The sequence below is a fragment of the Scomber japonicus genome, chromosome 5 (genome assembly GCF_027409825.1).
Source record: "Scomber japonicus isolate fScoJap1 chromosome 5, fScoJap1.pri, whole genome shotgun sequence".
NCBI lineage: Eukaryota > Metazoa > Chordata > Actinopteri > Scombriformes > Scombridae > Scomber > Scomber japonicus.
In genome coordinates, this window is record NC_070582.1 from 28,732,903 (window position 1) to 28,750,326 (window position 17,424).

Sequence of the window (17,424 nt, forward strand, 5' to 3'; positions counted from 1 at the left end):
ATCTACAAAAGAGCTTGTCACAGCTTCCAGGCTTGTCCACTATCATTTCACTAGGAGTGAATATTAATATTTCTTTAGAATAATCATAGGTAACATCACACCTGCTGATCTTGAGCATGTTAGCATTTCACTGTGTGTATGTCACAGCGCTGTCATTAGTACTTAGCTCCAAACACTGCTGTGCCTAAGTGCATCCTCACAGAGCTGAAAGCAAATTGTGTTATTCACACAAGAATAACTAGAGTGGCACTATTTCTTATTAAGGATCATTAAAGTTCACACTGACATGCACAAGCACTTATTTTCAAGCACACACATGCTTTTATTTTTTTAAACCAGGTGAAAATGAGATCAAACTCAGTGGAGGAGGTGAGGGGCTGTGGTGTTTATCAAAGCAGTCGCAGGTGTAAACCCATACTCAAACACACACCTCTATAGAGTAATACATATGGAAGGGCACACTAAGGTGACGCAGCATCGATATACACAAATTAAAAAAACATTTTTTTGTTGGATGTGACACAGGATGCACCTCTGTCACACACTCCAGACTGGTATCCCCATATTATTGAACCCACATTGGATGAATCTGTTCCTCATGATTTACAGTGGATGTGTGTAATTTGTCTTATTTTCATGTCCTGTCACAATTCTTCAATTTCCATTTGACTTTCCAGCTGTAATCATAAACTTTCTCTAAGCTTAGCCAAGTGTGTAAGTGTACTCATACTGTAGCTTCAATATAGTTTATTTGGTACAGCTAAGATCTTTTCCTAATCATTACCACAACATAGTTGCCATCCAAAGATATTGTAGAAAGTGAGAATTTAAAAAAAAAAAGAAAAAGAAATAACTTGAACGTTATCCAGGGTTTTGCAAAATCGTCCAATATTGATGTTCTTGTCTGGTGATAGGGTTGCACACCCACGTACGCAGACAGTTTGTCAACACACACACACACGTATACACACAGGCACGCAGACTGCTTTGAGCATGCAGTCCAAATAGGGCAGTAACATTCACCCCTGCACCATGAAAAACTTGGAAGAGTGTTGATCCAGCCATTAATCAAAAGGAAAAAATGATTTGTAGAGAAAGACAATCAAGTACGTTTCAAAGAATGGCAAACATGTACACTATTGACCCAATACAAACCTGACTCACCAAATATATATCAGTGTGTGTTTTCTACAGTATATGTGTAGTAGGATAACACTGCAAAGTGCTTTGCTCTGACCAAAAAACATACAGTTTATCCAAGATGTTTCATATCTGATTCACCCTCTTCAGAAGATCTGGCCTTCATCATCCATCATGTCACTAATCAAATTTTCTATGTCTATTAGTTTATGAAATACAATTTGAATAAATTTAGTGCGGCACCTAAGGGAAATTCTCATCTTAACATATTTGCTTCACTGCGTTGTTTCTAATACATGTTTTTCTAACTCATTAGATTAAAGACTCAATATAAATGGGATTCTGTATCAAGGATCTGTCAGCATTTCCGAATTTAATGACTAAATCCTCATAATGGACTCGTAATGCAATCATAATCTCCTCCATAAACGGACAAAATTCATCTTTATCATTGCTGTTTATTCTGATATGTATCCCAATTTGGTAATTGAAGCTCAGCAGGGTAGTCATCAGTAAGTCAGCAGTGCCTTTTTGGTAATATGGCAAATAGAAAATGGGATCAAAAGTCTTAAATTCTGTAATCATAGTCATTTCAGTTTGTTTGGTGTACACATAGTTGTGTGTGTTACGCTCTGAGTCAATGCACTTGAAAACTGCAATAGCTGAGAGGACTTTAGTCTGCGTGTTGGTATGTTTGAGCGCTCATGTGCGGTCATGTGTGTGCACGTGTGTAAAAAGCATCAGCTGTGATAATGGAAGTCAATACTGCCTGCGTGATTGTGCGTCTCGCGGGAGCATTTGTCTTTGATTAGAGAGCGGGAGAGAATGGCTGACTGCACAGGAACCTTAATTGTCTCCCTGAATCACTGCACTGTGACTTGTGACGGTAAAAAGCTGACATGACCGACTGACTCCGTTCTCTGGAGTACATGTGTCATCAATTATGGCCCGGCATCGGTAGTGACGTTTTTCGTGTGTTTTTCTGACAGTTGTTTAGCCGTTAAAACGCATGTGAGCGGCAGGTGAAAGTTGCTGCTCTATTGTCTTGCGATAGGCGGACATAAACTATTAAAGTGATGTAAAAATGTAAATGTCTTCATTAAATTGATGTATTGTTTAATTGTAGCAGTGCTGACATTTTAAAATGATTGATTACCTTTGGATCAATAAGCTATCAGCTGAGCATTGTATGAGCTACAATGCTTCAGTTGTCCATGTGATGCAGCATTATAGACAGGGGTTGACACAATCTAGGGCTTAGCCAAGAGCACCCGGAGCCAGGGCCAGTTTTTTTTGGATAGTTCACATGTACAGTCTTTTTTTTTAAATATTTATTTTAGGCTTTTATTTTAGCTAGTAGGTGGCAGAGAGCTACCAAGGTGCTCCAATGTTACTGCATTCTATGACCACTGCAAACATTATCAGTGGTAGTGATTTATTTTTGTCCTTATTAAAAATCCTCCAAAAAGAATGCACATAGAAATAAATAAATAAGAATAATCAGAGGTGCAATAATGAATAACAAGTACCCATGTTACTGTAATTGAGTAGCTATTTTATTCTATTGTACTTTTTTGTGTATTTTTCAAAGACAGTAATTTTTTTCTTTTACTTAAATATGATTTCAATGAAGTAGTTCAAAAAAAGTGCCTTTCTTTTTTTTAACACAGAGAAAGTATTCGGGGCAGCCTCAGAAGCCCCCCTCTAGCTCCACCCCTGACTGTAGAAGAGTCATGACTGCTGCTGACAACTGACAAAGACTCTCAGGCTTTTTTTGTCATCTCGCTGTTGAAGAGAAGGCGGATGACATTTCAGGCCGTCCTTGTGCTTTTCCTGCTGAATCTGAACAGAGACAACATACAGTACAGTACAGTAAAACCACTAGACAGCACTTTCATCCACCCACGGGATGAGCTTGAAGCTCAGACTAAAAGGTTTTTAGGGTTTACGTCTGTGGCCTGGAACTAACTCTGGGTGAATCTGAGATAGAGTAGGAGGAGAGGGATGGATGGAAGAAGTTTGTAAAGAGATGGTGGAGAAGGGGTGGAGGATGGCTGCAGAGAGAGGGGAATGTCTATTTTTACTTGCTCTTTTACCTCCCTGCACACTGCCTGTCCACCTTGAGAAGCCCTTACACCATCAAATGGATGCAAGGAAGGAATTCAGAAAGATTTGTGCTGGAAAAACTTTTCAGAGGAGTGAAAGATGTGATAAAGGAAAAGAAACTTCCATCCATATACTACAGAGACTTTTTTCACATGCAAATTAGCTTTTGTAAATGACAACGTATTTCTCTGTCCTCCACCCCCAGGTTTATGAGAGAGGAACCAACGTGGAGCAGTTTGTGACCCGTTTCCTGCTAAAGGAATCAGCCAATCAGATCCAGTCCCTCTTGAGCTCTGTGGAGAGTGCCGTGGACGCAATTGACGAACAGCACAGCCAATCAGGGTGAGCAAATGGGGGTATCGCTGAGCCAGCCTGTTATCTGTGAAATTGGAAAAATATGTGCGTGTGTGCGTGTGTGCGTGTGTGCGTGTGTGTGTGTGTGTGTGTGTGCGTGTGTGTGTGTGTGCGTGTGTGTGAGAGATCATGACCGTGCACATGTATCATGGCATTATGTGTAAAACTCAGATTGTCAGCGGTCGTAATGGAAACCAGGCAATGTTTCAAGCACAAATCCTCTCTGGTTAAAATGTCTGTCGCTCACGCACACACACACACACACACACACACACACACACACGCACACACACACAAACAGGTTCTCATCTCCTTTCTCCCATTTCCATCATATCCCCTGTGGATCCTTCATTCCACCAATTCTCTATCCAATGTCTCTTTATTTTTCTTTCTCTTTCCCTCACCTCTCCACACCTCCTTTCTCTTCATCTAATTCTGTTTTTCTCAATTTCTTCGCCCTAGTGTCATAACACAACGTCTTTTCTTCGTCCTATCTCTGCTTCTTCAGTCATGCACCTGCCAAGGTGAGTCCACGGGTGCCGGAGAGGCGCCCTGACAGCACCGTCCCCGACTACCCCCCTAACAACAGAGTCAGCGCTAGGGAGGCTGTCAGGACCATCAACACTGCCTCAGGTGACAAAAAGACACACACACACACACACACACACATACATACACACACACACACACACCACAGCATCTATTCTGAATTCATGGCTTTGGGTTCTATCTGTCATGTGCTTGTGTGATTAGTTTCATATCTGCAACATTTAGAGAGAGAACATCGCTCTGGGTTAGCAGAAATCAAGCTCTGACTGCCACTTAACAGTTTATCATACACACACACACACACACACACACACAATCATCCCAATGTGATTTATTCTGTGCTGCAAAACACCTCAATCAGCCACCTGCATAAGTCTGATGTAGCCTTCCTACAGCGGACGAGGCAGCACAGATAAATGGATGGAAAAATGAGGGCATAGAGAAGTGAAAGGGGAGGAAGAATGGTGACAGAAGGACATGAAATGAAAGGACAAGCAATTGAGGGAAGGCTGGTCAAGCAAAGGGTGTTAGTTGGATGATGAAGATCGATTTCAAGTGTGAAAATCGAACCTTTGCGTGTGTTTCTGAGTTCGATGAACAAATCTGCTGTGTAGTGCTGTTCGATGGAGTGTGTGTGTGTGTGTGTGTGTGTGTGTGTGTGTTACAGTAGCTAAAGCAGACACAAATTGAGGCTCTATATTCTCTTTGAGGACATGCAGGGCCCTCATTATTTATTCTCTCTCTCTCTCTCTCCCTCTCTCTCTCTCTCTCTCTCTCTCTCTCTCTCACTCCCAATAGTTCTCCATCCTGCTCTGTCACAGTCTTCCTCTCTCTTCCTCTCTTACTCTACCAGCCGGCACTTAACACTGCAGCGCACGCTTTGCCTTGACACTTTGCACCCACTTGAACAAATTGCTCGCTGAAGAAATGACACTTCAAAGGTTGTTGAGATATGGTATCGCTTTATCGCAGCACAAACTTCACAGAAGAAGAGCCCAACATTAAAGTACAGTTGAATCGAGGCTCGAGAAAGAGAGAGAGAGAGAGAAAAGCCTCGAAGGGTAGAGGAAAGAGTAATCAATCACTCCCCAAGTAATCAATCACTCCTCAGATTGCATTATTGACAGGTGTTAGTTGAAGCTGTTCAGCGTTGTTGTTTCAGGGCCAGTGTGTCATTTCTCCTCTGAATCCTGTATATTGTAAATGACTTAATTATGCATCAGTGGCCAGCAGATGTTACAATAAAGAGCACTGTAGGAGCCCAAATAATGAACCATTCAGGCTGTGTGTGTTCACAGGAGTGCAGCACTTTTAAACTACACATGGTGCTGCCTGATGCTTTATCATTAAACTGAACAAATGAGAGTGAAAGGAAATCAGGAATCTTAATCATATCATTCATGTTTTATTGTTTTCCCTAATTAATCAACCACAAGTGGATTTGTAGCATCATTTGTGTCATCAAATTGTGTCTACTTTCCTAACACTATAAACATTTAGATGGATTTTCTTACTTAGGCAGCCTTTAGTTTCCATTTATTTGAGAAAGAAATCAACATGCAGTGACACGAAACTCTAAATGAGAAAGATAATCCATCATAGTCAGCATTTTGCCACCTTTATTTATGTATTTATTTATTTATGTGGAGTAAGTTGGAGTGTTGTTGATAATGCAGCTGATAACACATCTTCATATATCTCCCAACATCAGCGGTTTGAATAGAGACCTTTTCTCATTAGTCATCACTGCTTAGTCTTTGCTTTGGGTCGGGCATTCATGCAGTTCTAACAATTAGCTTTATGTCATTATTATGCCATCTCAACTGCATTGATCCATTAAAAGGTTAAAAGCTTCAGCAATAATCAGTATGAGCTGCTTTGACTGCTTTAGATAATACTTAATACTGACACTTCTGTAAAGTCAGATTCTATCCTCTCCTCTTCACTACAAGGCCAAGATTATTAAATACAGTAAAGATATGTGTGAAATATATCCAGTCTGTAGATCTAGTTCTTCACTGTGTGAGATGTAAATAAAAATGTAATTCATATTTTAGTATTTAGTAAAACTAATAAAAACACTTTTTCACCTTGTAGAAGTAGAATAAAAATAGTGGTACACACATCATAACATCTTTATTTAAAGTCTGTATAAAGTAAGAATAAATATGTGTTCTGAGTTTGACATACCACAGAAAAGTGTGTTGCCAAATTTGAATGATTAAAAAAATTGCTAAATATATGAAATTAGGCTTCAAAGTTGTGTAAAAATCAGCCTCTTTCTCTGCTCCCAAGCGCTGTGGGAGTACCGCCGAGTGTGCTGAAACCCCGCCCCCTACCAAGTGTCACCTGTCAATCAAAGTCACCACCTCTACCAGAAACATGGACGCTATGTCTGAGAGCTTTCTGCTGCTAAGTCAGCCCTGCGGCTAGCTCGGCAGCTAACTCGGCAGCTAGCTAACTTAGCTAACTGGCTAACTGTAGACTGTAGTAGTAGTAGTGTAGTAGTAGTGAATTTATTTACCTCTACAGCAGCAGGGGCCGGGTTTATGCTAATCACCGCCACGTTACGACTCGCTCAGTGAACAGAAATCTTGAAACACAGTGTGTGAAGCCTAGCTCCACAATTCAAATCTAAATGGTTGAAATGCTTTTTACACCTTTCTTAGAAATACATTTATGACCTATTGAATGTGTATAGAAGAAAATGTCTGAATTCACTTTACACGGTCTTTAATGGTTGTACAGTTTTTTATAATCATTAAGGAATCAAATTATTATTACAATATCTGTTCAAAGTGACCAGTGAACAATCTGACTAGTTAATTGTGAATCAGTCATTCACAATTTTACCTTGATCTCACAACATAAATATAAAACTGTAAAAACAATGCCTTACAGTATCTGAACTCATAAATTATAAATGTATTGTAAAGATATCAAAGCACTCATCAGCACACCAGTGAAGTCATGGATTACTAAATGCAATATAATCCTCATAGCAAAAGTATGGCTGGGTATTGTTTAAAAAATAACAATACCAGTACCAATCCAAGTCCCCTTAAAGTGACACTGATACCAACTGAGTATATCATTTGATACCCATCATGTGAATAGAAACATTAAATTAGAATAATAGAAACATTACAATTTCTGTTCATTTGTAGTGGAAAACAACACACTCTTATTGTTTTGTGCTTTGAAGCAGTTAAGTATATTTTCTACTATGTTTTCACATGGATTTCACAGGTTTCAAAGTTTCCCTTCATAGAAAACCCGAGCAAGACTGACTGACTTCTGTGGAGTCAAGGCACAAGCAATAGAGTTGGTTGTCAAAGCCATTATTGATTGAGTGACTGATCAGTAGAGCAGAGATTGATCTTCTGCGTCTTAATAAACAAAGTGTTCGACATGCGGCCTTACCTTCACGCAACACTGACTCTTTGCTAAAGGGAAACACAACATTTCCTATTAACTATTCAGCCATTTGATGAGTGATGTCATGGTCATCTACAGAGCTCACTTATACAACTCACATGTCATAAATCCCATGGTTTACTGTGTGGGAATTGACCCATTTAGCACAAATTAAGTTCATATAAGTCAGTTTACATGACAGGATGTTGCTATTTATGGCCTCTCCGGTGCAGTTAAGTGAGACGAGTGTTAGTTTCTATAAATCTTTGTGTTTCATTGGGATGTCACACAGAGAAATGTGGAGAATCTGACATTTGACGGGATGATGGGACATGACAGTGATGACTTGTTATTCTCAAACAGCTTTGTGATTCTGACAGCAAGCTGCCAAAGATCAGTTTACTCTTTATGCTGCACTTCTAAACACGCAACTTCATACATGATACACAATGTGCTATGACAAAAGATAAGAGAGGTCTTTCATTTTTGCATGACATATTTAACCACGCTGATATACTACTGCCTGCCCGCGTTGATGGGAATTCACAGAAAGAATAGAGAGAAGGATATAAACAAAGGGAATAGAGAATATCACTGAATTTGTGTAGGCTTTAATATTGTTTTATGCTTGAAAATGTACTTGATAGCTCCACTTAGGGTACAATATGTATGTGGTCAAAACCTATAAATGGATGACAATGTTATATATGAGCAGTTATTAGTGGAAAATCCTTTTGTGCCTGATGTTGTTGCCTCTGCACTCAGTTGAGCATGACAGTAAAGACGTGCCTCGTTTATTTTAAACCTCAGTGTTACAGGTGCATGTTACACATCTTGGCCTGTGTGTCCACCAGGATGTACTGGACAATATTTCACTTACAAGATTATAACACAAGGATTAGAGGCCTCTTTTGGTATCTCTGCGCTCAGAGTTTTTTCTGTTAAATTATTGATCAGTCTTTCCTCTGGCAAGAATAAAAGGAGAGATATTTTCTCTTAGGTTCAGTATTTCCTTGAAATGACTCACTCTAAGATATGTGACCCATGACCCTGACACATGTGTTATTAGAGATGTGGAGCATGAGATGACCCAGACCGCTGACAGTGACGTAAAGATCTAATAAAACAAAACCAAAGTGCTTCTGGGTAATAAAGTAGCCTCCAGTGCAGTGAATACTGTATATAACACAGTCAGCCCAAACACATGATATTCTGTATTCAGATCCTCCTCAAAATACCAATCACACATGAACACAAATCAAACTACTGCAGGAAAAATGAAAATAAAATATCTACTCCACTATCTCTGTGGTCTTAACATCATATAAGATAAATAACAGCTCTTGCCTTCACCCTGCATAAAAAGTAAAGCTGTTTTATGATTAGAAAGCTCTTTGGTTAACCAGTGGAACATCCTAATTAATGAAGAGTCTCCACTGAAAGCAAAAACCTCTTGCACTTTGGTATATTTCATCTCATTTTCTCCCTATTTTTTCCTTATTTTTTTTTTTTAGATTGCTCTCATTTAAAGTGGATTTCCACAGCCTAGTTTAAAGTGCATATTATATATAATTCTGCGGCCCTTAAAAAGTTTTAAAAAAAACAAACATACAGACTAGTTTAACCAAAACAGTTCATGACACTGAGGATGAGTCTTCTAATAATGGATTTCTATAAATAGTGTATACAGATTATTCATCTACCTCAACAAACATCCCTCTAACCTTCTTTAATTAAGGACAGCGCACTGTTTGTGCCGAGTGTTGCCAGACATGATTTCATTAGAAGGAAATTGTTGTTAGTTATGTAAATTCTATTCTAAACACTTGCTGCACACACTTTTTGCTGCGTACACGGCACAAATAATGTAATTATTACTGTTTGTTTGCACCACACTAACTTTCTTGTCCTGACAGGGTAATTCAGAAGATTCTGTGTGACGATATGAATTGGTCTGATCTCAAGCGACTGAAAAAGTCTCCTGAGTTCTGGTGCTTGCATAAAAGGGATATCGATTCATGTCGACTGACAACAAAGATGACAGCTCAAAGTTACAGGATTTTCAGTTCTCCCCCCTTCGGAGTGTAAACATCTGTCACCTGTCAGTGGAGCATATAGCTGGATATATTTGAGCTTACAGCATGTCAGAAAAGGCCACTGAGCTTGATACTGCAGACACAGGCCTGAAAATAAGTAATGCTGGTTTTTGGTTTGCACTCAATCTTGCTACCTCCTGCTAAACTCTTGAAGGACACACCAAAGCCTCAGAGTAGCCAAGTTTATCTGCAACACCGCAGGGTCCTGGTGAAGTTCTATGCCTTACTCTCAGGCACAATGGCACCCAGCAAGCTCGTGACATATGGCAAAGCACAGGAGGTGGTCGAGTTTAAAATCAACTTAAAGGAGCACTAAAATGTCACTGTGCAGTATGAAAAAAGCACATGAAAAACAGCTTTGGTTTCTGATTTTGGCTCTTGGCATCATCCGGTTTGATTTCATCACATTAACAGCTATACACCATCAGAGTGGCTCGACAGTAGCTGTTGCTGACGGAGAAAGCACTGCTTGATTGCAGCATTTCCCAGCTGGTTTGGGAATTGGCTGTGTTTCCAGTCATTGTGCTGTCTCCATGCTCTGATGAAGAACTTAAGTAATATTGAACCAAACTGCTGCAGTCTGGTTTATATCTAGATAAAAGATAAAAATGTCTTTTTTTTTCATTAGGTCAGACTGCTCTAGGCTAATTGCTCTGTAAGCTTTAGTTTATAGTCGTGGTCAAACTATATGAAATTGAAGAAAACTGAAAATGTATAAACTACATAAATGTAGAATTTATAGCAGAGCTGTTGTATTGGACAGGTTGTATCTAATGGAGAGGCCTGTGAGTGTATGTGACTGCAAATGTTCTGCATGATATTATCAATCATTCACTATCTGTATATACATAAGGTATGTATGCTTTAAAGGAGGAGTTATAATTGTCGGCAAATACATAAAACATAACCCTAACCCTTACTATTCTTACAACTCTATTATAGTGAGTTATAAACTATTTTTTGCTCATATGCTGCTTATAAAATTGAAATTGAAATGTTTCCACTAATATCACAGCAAGCAGAAATTCTGATGATGTTGTGATTATAGGAAAGCTGTAAAAAGCTCTTTCATTTTCCAAAATTACCTACCATCAAATCCACTGAGATTTCCCCAAATGTAGTCACTGTTTACCCACCGGTAACATGAAAGTCACTCACTCAATCTTCAGTCGGAAAAAGAAAACAAAATTTGCTGCTCATTTTTGCTTTGATTCATCCCGATTCGAAAACAAGACAAAGATGGGAAAGCAGCCTTTACTGCTCTTTAATTTCATGCTCTTTTACTCCCACCTCTCGCTCTTCTCTCAGTTTTCCTTCCCCCACTCTCTATTTTCTACTTTAGGCTGTAAAGCAGCTCTGACAGTTGAGGACCTTGATGTCAGCTGCGCTTTGTATTGAGTCAGGACAAGTCGATTGATTAATGACTCTCAAACACCCCCCCCCCCCCCATCTTCCTGTCCTGCTCTGTCTTGCACAGCATTCAGCCTCGTCCTATAAGTATGAATTACTCCTGCTGTCCTGAGTCATTCCCTCATTCTCCTCTTATTGTTCTCCTCCAGTCATGGCTGCATGCACACATATGAAATCAGCCTAAAGTTTTGCTATCTCCCCTTTTCAAGTGATAATAGCATACAGACGTGTGTGTGTGTGTGTGTGTGTGTGTGTGTGTGTGTGTGTGTGTGTGTGTGTGTGTGTGTGTGTGTGTGTGTGTGTGTGTGTGTGTGTGCGTGCGTGCGTGTGTGTGTTTATGAATTGATATAAATTGATCAGAGCAGTTTCTCCTGAAAGATAAACAGAGAGGGGAGGGAAAGAGAAAAGAGCGGAGAATACACAGCAGTGAGTGGGAGATGAGTGGGGTAAGAAACAAAGAGTGAAAGAGTGGGGGTGGGGGTGTGTGTGTGGGGGGGGGGGGTTAAAAAAGCTAAAAATATCCACCACCACCACCTTTAAGTTGAGCAGGCGGTGTTGTGTTGTGTTGTGCTGTGTTGTGTTGTGTTGTGTTGTGTGTGCAACGCGCCAGTGCATCTCTCCTAAGTGCAACTGTCACTGCACTGAAGAGTTTTTAATTGTAAATGAGCTGCTGTTTACTGTTCAGTGTTTTCTCAGGCGAGCACACCCTGGAAAGTCAGTGTGTACATCCATATGTAGGTTTATAGAACAATGTGTGTGTGCTCAGTGGTGGAAAATAAGGATGTAAATAGAGACATAAGTGACTGTTCTTTATGCTTCACCCCCCCCCCCCCCCCAATGACTTTTGTGCATATATGCAGTTTATGGTGTGCTAAAAGACTGAGGCTAAAGCTTTTATTCAGCATCTTCACCGTTTGATCATCCATCTATAAGACATGGACATAAAGAAACAGCATTGACCTTATATTGTTGTTTAGAGCTTGTTCGTTCAGGTATAACAAGTTTAATAAGGAACTTTTTTTTTCATTTTAAACTTAAAAAGAGAAAAGGCTTTTACAATGAAGACTAACCAATGAGTTAAAGGCATATAATATTATTTCGTATATCACCGGCTGGGGTTAGTGGAGTACAAACTTGCCCAAGATCACAGGACAGAGCCGCTAATGTTACCCTGATAGCTTTCAGGATAATAACTAAGGATCCCTCACGGATATTTAGTTTCTGTTGTTGTTTTGTATCTTCTGTTTTCATGTATGAGTCATGGAGATAAGATGAAAAACGTATTTTCAAAAACATGGGGGCTGCTGTGTGGTCTTTTTACATCTTTTTCCTTGTAAATGTGTATAACTCTGTGTGTGTGTGGGGGGGGGGGGCGGGGTTGTTTGTGCATATATTTTCACTATTAAGTATATTATATAACAATTCCTGTGTTGTTAATGCCATGTGATGCAACCCAATGTCCAACTGGTGTAAGCAGTATTGTAAGATCTGATTTTATACAGGAAAATAAATGTGAACTAAAATGTGGAATAATATAATCCACTATTACAACACAAAACTTTTGTGGTTACACCATTTGACATTTTGAGGAGCATTCAGTCTGACTTTTGGTTTTAAAAAAATGGTGCAAATGTCATTTTAAATGACATAAAATCAACAAAAATACAAAATGTACATTCTAAAAAACCTGATGCTGCTTTTAAGACATTTTTTAGATAATTTTGAATTACTCATCTTGCCAACCCGTATTTGTCACTGACCCAAGCACAGATGTGTATTATACTGTATGCATTTGTGTGTGCACACCCAGCTCTGCCTGCAGTTATGTGACTGTGATGGAGAAGAAAATGTAATTGCCATATGTTCTCCAGTCTGCTCTGACAGATGTCATTAGAAGAGGGAAACACAGTTGCTGGTAATTAATGCAAGTAAGATAATATATTGCACTCTGCCTGTTGTTAGTAATGTGAATTCTTAAGCTGGCCTTCCTTCCTATGTCATACTGACCTAGAAGTAGCCACTGTTTGTCATTATAGTACGAGCAGCATGAAATATCAAATGTTCTGAACCAGGATGATGCATTAACCATGACAGGACATCTACAATTGGAGATGGTCTTTGAGTGGGTGGGAGTGGATGAGTGGGCCCAGTGTGTATATTCTAATGTTTTTATTGTGTTTTTTCAAACATTTAGATATTGTACATTGTACCAACATCTGCATCCCATCCATCCCACCCACCTGGGACACTGGCCAATAAACCAAAAGTGTAAAAAAAGAAAAAGAAATTACTACTACTATAATGATTATGTAATAATATTCAAATTTTTAACTGCTAAAATTAAAATAATGAAATACAATAGAGATTCTACAGCGATTCTATCAATTTATGATAAACAGTTAAAACTGTTATATTTTTTTATAGTGCACACATTATTGTAGTATTCCGGGAATGGAATATTTTTTAGCTTTTCCAACTTCAAATGAACTATTACCTCCTTAACCCAACATCTATGCATAGTTTTGGGGTGGGTGAGGGTGGGGTAGACATCCATTTCAATAAAATGAGACTTTGCCCCAAAATGGTCTGATACTTGAGCCCAAAAAGAGTGAAAATGAGTTGCTGGGTCTTGATTACACAGCTATAGTGTTAGGCAAGCCTACTCCATGACAGATGAAGCCTGTGAAATATTTTAAATTGGATCAGACTATGCCTGACACATATGGAGGATGTGTGGATCATTGCAATGGACGATTTCCAGGTTTCATCTGAAATCCTCTAACCAAAGTCATCTTCCCATTTTGATCTGAAATTATCCAAGGAGCATACAGCCACCAACAGCGGAACATCATAAATCTGATTTATAGAGTTGTGTTCAGTTGGGCTTTTATGAATACTGCCTTCCAATGTAGTGCAGTTTCTTTAACAAAGTTCATGATTTGGAGATACCTGAAAAAGTGAGATTGTGGAACGATAAATCATCTATCTACAACTATCTATGACTTTGCTCAGGCCATGTCTGAATCACTGCTACAATGTTATATCCACCACTGAGGATGTACATAGTGGGTTATTAGTGAAAAGCATGCAGGAGAATACTAGTCTCGGTCCAAAGTGGATCCTGTGCTGTGCCCAGATAAGGGGAACACAGTTTTATAATGTCTTGTTTGGCTCTGGAGGAGTTTCGTCAATACTCTGATGACATCATCATGGTTGTCAGAAAGTCCGTGATCCAAACTGCTATGTGGCATTTGAAAGATAGACATTTTCACAAGGCATGGGGGGTATAAACAAAGACTTCATTGTAGTTGCATTATGGATAACTCAGAGTTTTGGATCAAACCATAGTAAGGACTGAAATTCAGGGTACCTGCATATTTAATGATGCATCTCTTTTTATGTGTCTCTTGAAATCTCTCAACCTTTTGGAAGTACAATCAGTTGCTGGACTAGCCCGCCCCTTTAATCAGCTGTATTCAGGTTTTTGTACATTGGTTGCCATGGAACCCATGGAGGAGAATGATTTGGACCATCCAACATTATTATACTGAACTATTCTGTAAAATCCTGCCTAACAATCAAGGCCAACATTAAATGTTTTTACAATGACAGTAGATGGTAACTATGGTATGGTTAATGATAGGGAAAGACTGTGGTTACAATGTACATTAATTGCAGGTCTATGACAGGACATGAACTCTGCATTAAAGTGGGGTGTGGTATACAATAAATACACCTATTCACCACCCTGAATTTCTTATTATTAGTGCATCTTGAGCCTCTCTAAACAAAAGGTACCTCCTGCACTGGTATTGTATGTTGGCAGTGGGTGTAAATTGGGACCTGAAGACCCGTCTAAAGACTGACGAGCCATACAAACGTACAATCCATTCCTGGGATCATATATTATTAGATAATTCTGCAAATTCAGTTCAGTCACTTCATAATTTTTTAATGTGAAAAGTTATCCATTTATAAAATGATCAACACATGGCACTTTTGTATGGTTAAAGTATGATGTGAAGAAGGGCTAATGTGTGACACAGTGAATGAACATGATGTCTAGCGTGACTGGCTGCCTGTTTTGTCAAATCCTAACAATGATTGGCTCTGCTGTTGAACTCAATTAGTTTAAATTATAAAGAAAATCATTTTAAAACTTACTAAACTAATTAGTATGTTAATTTGAGGCAATGGTGTTCAATTATTATTATTTTTCTTTCCAAATTTGGTTTAAATTATGCAGAAAAACAAACAGAGAAAACATTTGTGAACTTTTCAGCCATCCAATTTGAGAGATGGCGTTAACATCAGTGGACCTTTTCTCACCATTCATACCCACACATTTAAATACTGGCTGACACAAAATGGAAAGTTAAATTAGGTGAATCTGAAATAACTCAAATCAAAAATTTAATTGAGGAGAAAGTCAATAGAGACCCCCACCTCTCCCCTCCACTCACCCTGCTGCTGGATCCAAAGACTGTAATTCCACATGCACTTCTATAATTGACCGGGACGTTTATTTTCTAAGTCCATCGAAAGGACCACTGGGCTTTTATCTCCAACTGTCTCCATGGTTACAGACTATGGTTTAGTTGATGAGTGTATGCATGTGTGTGTGTGTGTGTGTGTGTGTGTGTGTGTCTGTTTAGGGTGGAGGGAGGTAGCTCCTAATTGACTGGCTGTTAAAGCTTTTAATGAAGAGTGGGCAGCCAGCTCTCCAATTAGCTGTGGGGGAGCCATCAGGGGATGGAAAGAGGACGGCAGCTCAGGGAAGACTGGAGGAGAAGGGGGAGGAAGAGGACAGAGGGAGGAGAAGAAGAAGGAACTCTGAGAGAGGAGAGAAAAATGAAGGCAAAAGGATGAAAAGAGTGGTGCTCATGTGAAGTGGGGTGAATGAGAGAGAAATAACATGCATCTCAGTGTTCTTTCCAAGTATTTCTTACAAATATACACACACCTGTCATCAACACGTCAAAAAAAGACACTGAAGACCAAAAGGAATGATCCAGTTCCACACCACACATCTCACTACACAGTATAAGTTAATCAACAGCAAATTATGGAACATTGTAACATCAATACACTGTTAACTTGTTCAAATTGGAATATTCAATTGCCATAAACGAGTAATGTAACATGACAAGCTCTACACTGCATTTATTTTGCAAAGGCCTCTGGATCATATTTAACAGGATTTTGCAGGATTGGATTAAGCAAAAAAAAAAGGAAGAGGAGCACTATTCTTCCAGCCAATCAGATGTTGGAGTAAATGTGGACTGTACTTATATAGCGCTTTTCTAGTCCTTCGACCACTCAAAGCACTTTTCCATTAAAAGTCACATTCACCCATTCACACACACATGCATACACTGATGGCAGGTGCTGCCACACAGGGTGCCAACTTGCTCATCAGATGACATTCACATATATACACCGTTGGCGCAGCTATTGGCTGCAATTAAGTGTCTTGCCCAAGGAGACATCGACATGTGTGCTGGAGGAGCTGGGCATCCAAGCGCTGATCTTCTGATTAGTGGACAACCCTGCTCTAGATCAATAGACAACATCATCTGTTACTGTCATCCAAAACCGTTACATTTCTCTCTTGCAAAAGGTTCAAGTTTCAAGTTGATTTTATTCATTTGGCACAGTGCTTTATAAAGGCAAGTATTTGTATACTTACAAGCACAAGGACATTTATCCACATAGCAGATGATTTAAAAGGTTTTTCTATGATCGTACACACCTATGGTAAAGGTTTTGGTTTGGTTTTGCATGAAAACAACTTGGTCAGGGAAATATAGTCATGGTTAAAAGAAACTAATGTTTACTGTCTGTAGGAAATAGGACAGTAGGTCTGCCATGTGTCAAAGACAGATATTGTGTTGTCTATTTTGTCGTCTAAAACAAAATCACACTGCTTCATTCTTTGATGAATAAGACTTCTCTCTCTATGTCCACCTGAGGTTTTTGTTACTACCACGTAAACATATTCTGTCATTTCTCTTGAGAGGACAGGCTTATGGAAGAGGGCCACAGGTAGCTTCTTCTTTATGACAACTATTAACAGGTTTTATGGGCTTTGATTTTGAGAAGCATTTGCTGAGATGCTTAAAAGTCCTGATACAAACAAGTCTCAGTTCATAATAATAGGTTTTGTTTTACAGAAGTAAATTATTTATAATTAATTGGTCATTATATCCTGTACTTATGTTTAAAATGGTACATGTATCACCAATCTGTACCTCTAATTAAAAATGTTGAAAACAGGGCATACTACAGTTCTGATTAAACAGTGTTAGTCCTGTCTTTTAACACACATACATAGTGAGATCAGGTAATATTC

At 39.1% G+C, this 17,424-nt stretch overlaps 1 protein-coding gene across 1 annotated transcript in view; it reads left to right on the forward strand.

Annotated features, from left to right (window-relative positions):
* necab2 (N-terminal EF-hand calcium binding protein 2) overlaps positions 1–17,424 on the forward strand; it is a 122,681-nt gene that overhangs the window by 61,763 nt on the left and 43,494 nt on the right. Inside the window, exons 6-7 of the mRNA XM_053318851.1 lie at positions 3,452–3,588; positions 4,109–4,233. Of these exons, the coding sequence (XP_053174826.1) occupies positions 3,452–3,588; positions 4,109–4,233 (262 nt within the window). The remainder of the gene's footprint in view (positions 1–3,451; positions 3,589–4,108; positions 4,234–17,424) is intronic.